General features: G+C 47.9%; 1 protein-coding gene across 1 annotated transcript in view; it reads right to left on the reverse strand.

Annotated features, from left to right (window-relative positions):
* Positions 1-3,326: 3,326 nt before the first annotated feature.
* Slc7a1 (solute carrier family 7 (cationic amino acid transporter, y+ system), member 1) overlaps positions 3,327-11,068 on the reverse strand; it is a 68,899-nt gene continuing 61,157 nt past the window's right edge. The window contains exons 9-12 of the mRNA XM_013027264.1: positions 7,635-7,852; positions 6,930-7,096; positions 6,302-6,410; positions 3,327-5,681 (exon numbers count right to left, since the gene is read on the reverse strand). Of these exons, the coding sequence (XP_012882718.1) occupies positions 5,578-5,681; positions 6,302-6,410; positions 6,930-7,096; positions 7,635-7,852 (598 nt within the window). The 3' untranslated portion in view covers positions 3,327-5,577. The remainder of the gene's footprint in view (positions 5,682-6,301; positions 6,411-6,929; positions 7,097-7,634; positions 7,853-11,068) is intronic.

Consider the following 11,068-nt stretch of genomic DNA (forward strand, 5'->3'; position numbering starts at 1 on the left):
CACAATCTTCAGATCTCAGCTTCCTGAGTAGCTAAGATTATAAGACACCAGTACCTTTCTCTTGACTGCTTTATGAGGCCAGGGAGAGGCTGGGCTATCATTTCCTTGTAAGGTAGGAAGAGAAGCTCCACCAGCACACAGTGAATGCATGAAGTGTGCCTCCTTGCATTTTTGTCAACCTGCGGGACACAGTTCTCTTCTTTTGTCCATCTGTCTAAACACTTGGGCGTCTGCTTCCAAAACCCACCATCAGCTGAACCTTGGTTAAACTTTTATCTGACCTATGAGTCTAGGAATTAAGTCCCACTAAGGCTGTATTTGCCTCCTGTGCTTTCTTTCTCCAGGAAGCTAGTGAGATCTCAGCACTTAGGATAATTACGGTCATGCCCCCTGCCCCTGTCCCACGGGCACCCTAGCTCTCAGCCCCCCGCCCCCCAAATGCGTGTGGTAACCAACACAAACCTAAGGTGTTAAGAGAGTGAAAGGTGTTTCTTTCGTTGGTTTTTGCTGAGTCCCAAATACGTGGTGATTACCTGAGGGCTAGGGCTCCAAGTCCAGGCTTTTCCTCCAATTCAGAGGATGAAAACCACTAAGTTGGGAACCAGTAGCTCATGCTTGTACTTCTAGCTACTCAGGAGGCTGAGATCTGAGGATCATGGCTCAAGGCCAGCCTGGGCAGAAAAGACTATGAGACTCTTATCTCTGATTAATCACAGAAAAAGCCAGAAGTGGCACTGTAGTTCAAAGTGGTAGACCACTAACCTTGAGCAAAGAGGTGCTCAGGGACAGCACCCGGGCCTAGAGTTTGAGCCCTATGCCTGGCAAAAGAAAAGAAAAACAGAAAACCAACAAGAGCTGAAGGAATTCTGGAAATGGCACAGTACACATGGAATCCACAGATAGAATTTATTAGAATTTGCAGAAGCAGAAGGTACCACAAAATAGTTTGATTTTACAATACAAAGTCTGGCGGGAAGTTGTCGATGTACACGGCGTGGTCAGCACAAAGGGGAAACAGCAGTTTCACATTTTTTAAAGTGATAGACAACACCTGCACTTGCCCTTAAAATAATAAAAAATAAAATACAATTAAAAAAAAACACCAGGAGGATTCCAGCAAGGACCAACCTGATTTGCACTTAGCATTAGAGTCTAAAACTATTATCGCCATTGTAAGAAACCATTATAAGAAAAACGATTAGAAAAATAGATCAAGCAAGCAGAAAAAAATACCAATTTACATAATAAGAACAACTCTTTTTTAATAATGGCTCTGTGTTCAGTAGAAGAAAACAATTGACTGGAAACACCCAGCTATTTGGGTTTGATAATAAACCAACCCTCATTAGTATCATAACCGTTTATGACCCTTAAGCCCATTGAAACTGAAAGGCACAAAAGAAGCAGGAAACTTGTTTTAAATATATGTGTAACTTCTCACAGGGGAAAAGAAGTCCCAAACTTAAAGAAGTTTGTCATCAAGGAACATGAAATCATATATCTTGCTTATTAATACATGAATGAACAAAGTCAGAATGCTTCTCCTCTGCCCCACTTCTCGACCCTGCTGGACACACAAATACCCCTGAGAACTTCTGCGTGGACCAGGTTCTTGGTCTCACATGGGCTTTTTAGACAATGAGTCGGCCAATCTAAGAGGGCATGTTGGTCCCCATGCCTAGACCTGTGGCCACATCAAGTCCCTCTGGGAAGAGAGCTTCGTGGCTCAGTGAAGCAGTGGGCACAAAATAGCTCTGGTTTACAGTGAAAATAAAAAGCCAGTTGACATTTTTTGCCTTAAAAAAAAAACCAACAACCACCCATTGGGTATCAAAGACATGACATACAGGGTAAAACAGCATTTGGGGCCAAATGGGTAAAGCGTCTCTTGACACCCCTCATTCCCCTTTGCCCCCCAAAAGTATTTCACTCCCTTGGGAGCCTTACATAGAATACTCTTATTATACAAAACAATAAAATAACACCTATTCAGTTCTATCTGAACTTGATCTCTGTAACAGTTCCACACTTGCCAGAAGCCCACTAGTGGAAAGACTTGGACCTATTTTTCCACTCATTCAGTTTCCCTCACCCCTCAGTGGGCACCTGAGCACTTACGTCCCTCCTTCCCTGTCTTTGTGGCATGGACACAGGTGCCCAAAGAACTGTGGGCTCTTTAATTATAGAGAGGAGTGTGTCTCTGGGGACATAAAATACTCCAAGCAGACAGGCCGAGCAAGTGGAATGTCTCTAAGCAGAGGCCTTTGGAGGGAGTGCTCAGACTTGCCTGCAAGTCCGAGGGTGGCCTCTGGGGGCATGAGAACACAGCCTTCCACATAAGCCAACGCTAGGCCAGATGGCCAACACCCGCAGATCCAGAATGCTACTGGGTGGAGTGGAAGTGGTGGGAGGTCACATCCAAGGTGCGGAGGTTAGCAGTGAAGAACCTCAGCCACTAGAGGGAGCAGGCATACCCACGGCCCTGTGGTCACTACACTACAGGCAGTTGGGTGGCATGTGGTATCCAAATCACCTAAGTACATGGGATCAGATGGCCCTGGGACTTCAGGAGTTTGCCTTCTCTCTTGAAATAATTGTTTCCCAAAGGGTCCACTGGGTATGGGCTGCACAAAGACCCCCACATCCTTCCAGTAGCTTCCCCCCCAGCCCTGGAGACACCTCATGGCATTGCATTCTTCATGGATTTTGGCAGGAGTGAAGGATCACTAGAAATGGCCTGTCTGATGTGACTTATTTGGGGCTGACATAAGGTACAAAGGATGGACAGGGTATTCTTACAAGATGTTATGTTCAAGTTCTCACGATGTAGGAAAACACTAGCCCAGCCATGAAATGAAAAGGGCTCAGATATGTGGAACTATTGATCATTTGATTTTTTTTTTGCTTATATGTTTTTATGTCAGGAGCAGTCATGTGATGAGAAAAGGCAGTCATTACTCCAAATAGGTAATGACCTACATCACTGCTCCTTTACACAGAAGAAAATCTCCATAGTCCGCTCTTAATAAAAGCACAAAACCCAATGAAACTGGCCACACAAGTGACCCTTGGGTATCCTTTCCTGATTAGGAAATTCATCCAAGGTGCACACCCTCCTCCTTTGCCCTCCCCCCCCCCCCCCCCCCCCCCCCCGCAAGCAGGCTGCCTAGGCCTGATTTCAGTTGTCAACGATCCTTGATGTGCAGGGTCGAGTTCCAACCCACCTGTCCTCTCGCAGACTGATGCAGACTGATTAGGAAATTCATCCAAGGTGCACACCCTCCTCCTTTGCCCTCCCCCCCCCCCCCCCCACCCCCCCCGCAAGCAGGCTGCCTAGGCCTGATTTCAGTTGTCAACGATCCTTGATGTGCAGGGTCGAGTTCCAACCCACCTGTCCTCTCGCAGACTGATGCAGACTGTGAGCTGAAATATCAACTGTAAACAGATGGTTCCGTGTCATCTTGAATAGGATAATTTCAGCCAGAAAAAAAAGGGAGAGAAAGTTAAAAAAAAATCCCCCACCTCAATCCCCCTCAAGTTCTCTTCTCCTAAGTTAAAATTAGTGAAAAGAAATCTAGCAAACGGAGAATAGGTTCCAAGAAGACAACAGACAACCAAAACCCCAAACAAAATAAGTTAGTATTCATCAAAATAGTTTACAGCACCAATCTACATACATTTAAATACCTTTCTTTGGAAACCCACGTTTTTTGTTTGTTTTTTTTTGGGGGGGATCAGATGCTACTCCCTCTGGAATATCCTCTGGGATCTTTAGAATAAAGAGCACCCAGAGGTGCTTAGGGTCTGGCATGACTGCCTTGTCCTTGGCCACTGGTTAACCTAAACCAGCCTTTCATATGGTTCATTTTTTTTTCTTTTTTGGTGGTGCTGGGTTTGAAACCCATGCTAGGCAAATGCTCTACAACTGAGTCACACCCTAGCTCCCAAGTTCACTAATTCTTACATTGCTGTTCAAGGTGCTCCTGGAGCTTGGGGAGGCTGGGGGGAGAGCAGACAAATTGTCATCAGTTTATCAGGCTTTGATCTAGTTGGGGAAGAAATGGGGGAGTAGGTTTCAAAAGCATCATTTGCGTACTAGAGCTGTCTAAACAACTAACTGCCTACACACTCATCTTGGAACCTGCTGGCCAAACTGACATTTTAAATGTTAGTGAGGTCCATCGGCACTCTTGTCCTGTCTTGGTGCTGGCCATAGGCCCATCCCCAAAATGCAGTCCTACACTCTCCCTGGTGGTCCAGGAAGAGTGTAGGACACAGGAAGTCCTAGAGGGACACCCTGGGCTCTAGGACTAATGGAGGAATGAGGCCCAGGCCATGGTTAGCATCTTGCCTTGGCTGATTTAAGACTAAGCGACAGCAAGAGGACTACAGGACATCTCTTGTGCAGACCACACACCCTGAATCACAAGCTCGTGGTATGAGGTCAGAAATTATTTGGCCATTTTCCAAGCTGATAATAAGTCCCAAAGTTAATCTGGTGGAGTGATTCATAGCAGCTAACAGGAGGGTTCAATTTCATTTCAAAGGAGACACTGTCCACTTAGCATCATCGTAGCCCCAGACTGTGCTTGCACCTGTCTTGGGAACCTTGTAAGACCCAAGAGACTGACGCACGAGAATCAGGGGTAAGACAGTGAATGGTAAAGGCTCACAGAAACAGAGTTCTGAACTCTGCCAGCGTGAGGTTGTCTAACACAAATAAGTCTCATGTTCCAGTTACTCAGGACACACAGAGCCCAAAGGGACACAGGGCAGAAGCAGCAGGAACGGTTTGAGGCCTGGAGACTGTCCCTTGGTTTATGTGCACACAAATGCCAGCAGAGCCAGCCCTGCCCCAACTTCATGCTGCACTCCCACGAGGGGCCTGGGATGAAACACTGGCCCTTGATCCTGCTTTGCACGGGCCAGTGCCCATTTCAAGGCATGTGAGAGCAAAGTCACACTCAGAGGGGGTGTGGGAGAGAGGCTTAGTCCTGATAATCCCATTAGAAAGCAGCTCAGAGAGCAGGAGTGGCAAAACGGCCTGTCCCTCTTCTTCAGGTGAACTGTGGTGCCATGGCTCTGGGGTGGACCAGGCTAGGATATGCTGCTTGTTGGTATTCATCTTGAATCTGTGGACTGTCACCACTGGGGGAGGAGCTGTGTGAGGGTCTGGAGTGTGCAGATTTGCAACAGGAAGGCAGCAAGGAGGGAGTCTTGTTTCTCAGGGAGAAAGGAATGGTCTCCATCTGCCTGGGGCTGCAGCAACAAGGCACCCAGCTGGCCAAGGTGGGCTGCATTGTGTTCAGAGGGAATGAGGAGACAGAGGCCAGGCATAGCCAAGTTGGCCAGGAAGCTGTCCAGAGGCGACCTGAGCCTCATGAGCTGGCTGCGGGGCCAAGTCTGGCCAGGCCACGTAAGCTATGGTGGAGGCTGCAGTTCAATTAATTGCACCTTTGGCAACATTTGGGGATACGAGTAGTTCCTGCCACGTAAGTAGAGTGTGAGATGCTTCCTAGTCCTCTGCAGCCAATCCTGCAGCTCCTGTGACCTCTCGTGGGCAGGCAGGGCTATACATCACTTGCACTCGTTCAAGTTGTTGTCAGGAGTCTTTGCTTGATCAGCAGCCAGGGTTGCTTCCTCGCTGTGCCAAAACCCATAGCCAAAGTAGATGGTGAAGCCTGTAATCAAAAGCAGAGCAGAGGTATGAACAGCAGGTATGGCTGTCCTGCGCAGGCTGATGGGAGGACCATAAGTTTGTCATATTAGAAAGAGGGGAGCTGCCAGTGTTCTAAGGAGAAGACACAGTAGTCAGTCAGCAGAGGAAACCGGTGTGGGGCTCAATGGCAGGCACTGGTAGACTTTCCCATCGGGAGTAACGGGGACCTTTGTAGCTGGACTCAAGCTCCTATCTGGGGAGATGACTAATGTGAGCAATGACCTATTCAGCGAAAAGTGGGGGGACAGACTCACAGCCTATCAGGGAATCTGTACCACTGCAACCACCATAACGTGTGTTTCTTCTTTGTGTCATACAATCTGTTGTGAAGAAGGCGCTAAGACTTTGAACAATAAGTAAGTAGCCTTCATAGGTTTAGAGAGCAAGAAGCTAATTGTGGTGGCAACTCTCCTGCCAGGTGCCAGTGTCAGAAGTAGAGATGAGGCTCACATGGCAGAGAACCAGCCCTGAGTGAGAAAGCTAACAGACAGTGGCCTAGACTTTGAGTTTAAGCCCTATTGCCAGCACGTGCGCGCACGTACACACACACACACACACACACACACACACACACCAACATACCTATGAGCATCCACACTGCAAATTGGATCCATGTGCGTTGGTCCAGCTGCATCATGAGATAGACATTTATGAAGATGCTGAGAATGGGGAGCACAGGCAGGAAGGGCACCTGCAGAGATATAGGTGACATCAGGTCTGACAAGAAGTGACAAAGTCAACACACATCCCCATCCTCATCCTCACTCAAGCTCTAGGGTCAATCCTAACACATAGGACTTTTGCTTCAAGCTACTAATATTCATTTGAATTTTCCTCTTTTTTCTTCTCATGCCAAAGAAAGGGCTAGGAAGAGGCATTTATTACTACTTTATATTTAAGAATGGACCATTGCACTCATGGGTATAACCTGACCACGTGTCTTCCTCGTTTCCAAGCATAGATATGACACGAGAGGTGTCTAGACGGATACTGCCCACTAAATGAGGTGTATCCCCCCACCTGAGAGCCAGGGGGAAGGGCTCTCACTTGGCAGGGCCCTCTTCCAGGCCCCGCCCCGTTTCCCCCTCACTCACCCTCCATGCTGGCTGCCAGCACCTGATTCTGGCTGAGTCCACAGAGGGCAGGAGGAAGAGCATGCTGAGGACCCTCTAGAAGGGTCCACCAGGAGCTGTTGGGCAGAACGGCTCACCTTAAATGAGAGCTTGGTCTTGCTTTCAGGCTGCCTCCAGATGACACCGGTGACTATGATGCAGAGGAGGATGAATCCTGTGACCACTAAGATGGCCCACAGTTTGCCACTGGCCAGTGCCTCTCTCCCAAGTACAGTCACAATGCATAAGATGACAATAAGAATGGCTGACGGGGACACAGAGAGAGCGGAATGTAAACACAACCACTTCTCAAGTTCTCACCAAATCCTGTCCGGAGGGAGGCTATACTCTGCATCATATATAATAGGATAGACACCTGGGTAATGGTAGCTCATGTCTGTCATTCTAACTACGGGAGATTAAGCTCTGAAGATCACAGTCCAAAGCTAGCCCAAGCACTACAGTCTGTGAGACTTTTCTCTTCAATTAATCACCACAAAGCCAGAAGTGGAGCTATGGTTCACATGATAGAGCGCCAGCCATAAGTGAAAAAAGCTAAAGGACAGCACCCACGCTCCGAGTTCAAGCCCTAGTACCAGCACACAAAGAAAGAAAGGGAGAAAAAGAACAAGAAGAGAGAGAGAGCGGAAGAAAGGAAAGAAAATAAAAGAAAGAAAGAGAGAGAGAGAGCCAGCCGTATTTGTCTATGGCAACTTTCCCCCTGCTTCATCCCTTGATCAAAAGCCACACAATACCAACAAGCAAGACCCTCAATCCCTTACTGGGAAGAGGCAAACTCTTACCCATGAGACTGGCTGAAATGTTCACGACTAGTCCAGAGAATTTGGAAGGCTCCTTGTTTTTGGGGAAGAATATAGCTTTCAGAGAAAACCTTTCCACTTCTGGTAAAAAGCCTGTCTGGGAGTCACTGGTGCTCACCAGCTCATTCTGGTCTATCTGATCAAGTTCATCTGTAGTTTTGGCCATCTGGTATACTGGATTAGGCTGCTCTGGCTGATATCTGTAAAAAAAAAAAAAAAAGACATATAATGTGTGACCCATACAACCTATGTTCTTTAAGCATCAGTTTAAGTTCTCAGCAGGCTTTGGAACAATTTAAGTTCTCAGAAGGCTTTAGAGGTAGGCTGGGGCCTTGAATACTAGAAGGGGATGCTCAGAATAGTGCATTCCTTGTAATGCAGAGACAGAGGAGAAGAGATCTGCCTTCTTCTCTTCGCAGGCAACATCTTTACAGAAGAGACAAAGATGTCTCTGTATTGTGAGGAAGCCCAGTGAAATACCCCCAGAAGGTTGCTCTTGCCTGGTGAAATAGCTGTGGTACGAGGTACTACATCACTTCCCACAAAACCAGATGAATGACAGAATTCAAAATCACTACCACTAGGGTTCTGTTTGGTGTAGAGCAACAGGCCAATGGATTTGACAGATTGTTTGTGTGACCTAAAACTCCAGTGCCTTGAAGTACCTAACTATGGACTGGGATGAAGAACAGAGCCTGGAGCATGATTTCCAAGACCCAGGCTACCTGCAAGTGAAGCATTTATTTGAAATGAGGTCCCTTCTCTTGCCACCCAAAATGAACTCAGAACAGATCTTTTCTACTGGCTTTGGAAAACAGTGATTTTTGAGGTGCTATGTGTATAACCAATTTTAAGAGTGAGCATGAAAATAGACTTCATCATTTTTGTGCTGATTCACTTGTGCCACAGGACTCAATCACTTAAGCAAGCACTGGGCCGCTGGCAAGACAAAAGGGATCTGCAAATCAGCAGAAAACAACAAAGTTTCATGCAAATTAGGTGTTGAATACATAAAAAAATGGAGTAGGGAAGGGAAAGAGGGTGAATACTTTTGTAAAACACTGCAAAATACATGTGAAAACAGCATATAGAACCTAAGAGAGAGGAGGAAGGAAGGAAGGTAGGGAGGGAGGGAGGGAGGTAGGGAGGGAGGCAGGGAGGGAGGCAGGGAGGGAGGCAGGGAGGGAGGGGAGGTCAAAGCCTGACACTCTCATCAAATTTCCACGAGCAGCACTGTGTTCCCTAGCCGCTCCTGATTTGTCTTTTCTGAAATCAGTAGATACTGGTTTTCACTGGAGATGGACATGATGTCTCCCAAAATAATTCAACCTAATTTCTTTTTAATCAATGGCTATCACCTGGCGGAGGGTTTGTTGGGGTCTGCATGTGGGTTTTAAAAGAGATGGAGAGAGGCTGTCTCCCTGGAAAGCTACGTTTGTAAATAAGGACGTCAAGGCAGAGCATGCACATTGGTGCATGGTATATGTGCACATGGGTGTGCTCGTGTGTGTACACATGTTTGTGTGCCTGTATGTGTACTCTTGGGCATGCATACTCTGTGTGTGCCTGGATTGCTCATGTGTGTTGTTCTGTGAGCATGCATGCTTGTGTGTATGTGCTGGTGTGAGTGTCTATGCACTTCTGTATTCTACCATGTGCATGTGTGTGTTATTTTGCATGCACACAAATGTTTGTGAGTACCTGCACTCAGGGCTTTGTGTGTCCTCGTGCACACATGTGCTGCTATGTGCATATGTATGAAACTATATGCTGCCTGTTTTCTTGTGTGTCAGATGGGCACACTTGTGTGTATGGTGTGTGTGCATGTGTTGCGTTGTACTCTCAGATTTTATATAAAAAACTCATGTGAATTTTTAAAGACCATCTGTGTGCTTGCCCACATGTGTGTGTGCACCTGTGCGTGCTATGTGTTCTGCATGAGTGCGTTCATGCATTTGCGTGTGTCTGAACTGGTTGTTTGGCCCAGGGGAGCTTGAAGACCCTTCCACACAGGACTAATTGGACTTGGTTTTGCACTGGCCATGAGGTAGGTTTGGAAGCCCAGGTCCTGAAAGGCCAGGAAGGGTGGGAAGGAAGAGGGGTAGGGGAGGGGAAAAAGGAGAGGAGGGGGGAAGGGGAGGGGGGCTGTCCCTCTGCATGCACACTTTCACATGAAGGAGGGAGGCTAAGGAAAGGGAGTGGGCACTCTCCCTCGGAGGGTGTGAGAGAGCACCAAGCCCCTCGCCCACCCATAGTGAGGGAAATCCTCTCTGGCTTAGAGAGCCATATCTTTAAGGGTGAATGCCCAGGGCTAGATGGAGGAGCTGGAGAATGCGGATCAAAGAAACCCCCTGCTGCAGGCACACCCCCTTGGCTGAGGGGGAAGGGAGGGGGGGAGAGAGGGAGGGAAAGAGAGAAAGAGAAAGAGAGAGAGAGAGAGAGAGTCAGTCCCCTCTCCATTTCCCTCTGCACAGAATTCTCTGGATAGCCAGGGCCCAGGCCACCTGCAGCTGGCCAGCCAGGAGCTCTGAAGATATAGTGCTCTGAGGAGTTGGGCTGAGGGGCTGAGCTGCCAGCAGAGGCTGAGCTGGGCCCCCGGGCAGTGCTGGGGGGGGGGCGGGGAGGGCTGTGGACAGGGCTCTGCCCAAGGCTTTGAAGAGCAGCAGAGCAGCATGCTTAAGCCCTGTGAATGCCCTCCCCCACAGCCGAGAGTGGGCAGAGAGGGGGCGAGGAGGGCAGTCCTGCCAACCAGAGCTGAGTGCGCTGCTCCTGTGGCCAAAGCACCAACACCAAAGGCCTGGAGACTGGAGAGTGAATTTGCTGCACACTTACTTTTAAAGATAATTTATTTCTATTTGCAAAGCCTGCAGTTGATGCAAAAGCTCATGAAAGAGCCGTGCAGCAGCTCCTTTCCTGCAGGCCATCCCCAGTGGGTGTTCTACCCTCCTATCCTCCTCCTCCTCCTCCTGTCCTCCTCCTCCTGTCTTCCTTCTCCTCCTCCTCCTCATTTTGCTTCTTTTTTTTTTGTTTTTGTTTTTTGTTTTGTTAATCATAGGGCTTGAACTCTGGGCCTAGGCACTGTCCCTGAGCTCTTTAGCTCAAGGCCAGCACTCTATCACTTGAGCCATACCACCACGTCAGGTTTTCTGGTGGTTTATTGGAGATAAGAGTCTCATGGCCTTTTCTGCCCAGGCAGGCTTTGAACCATGATCCTCAGATCTCAGCCTCCTGAGTAGCTAGGATTACAGGCATGAGCCAATGGCATCCAGCTTTTGCTGCTGCTGCTGCTGTTACTGCTGTTGCTATTTCTTCTCCTTCTTCTCCTTCTCCTTCTCCTTCTTCTTCTTCTTCTTCTTCTTCTTCTTCTTCTTCTTCTTCTTCTTCTTCTTCTTCTTCTTCTTCTTCTTCTTCTTCTT

This window comes from Dipodomys ordii, unplaced genomic scaffold (genome assembly GCF_000151885.1).
Source record: "Dipodomys ordii isolate 6190 unplaced genomic scaffold, Dord_2.0 Scaffold102, whole genome shotgun sequence".
Taxonomy (NCBI): domain Eukaryota; kingdom Metazoa; phylum Chordata; class Mammalia; order Rodentia; family Heteromyidae; genus Dipodomys; species Dipodomys ordii.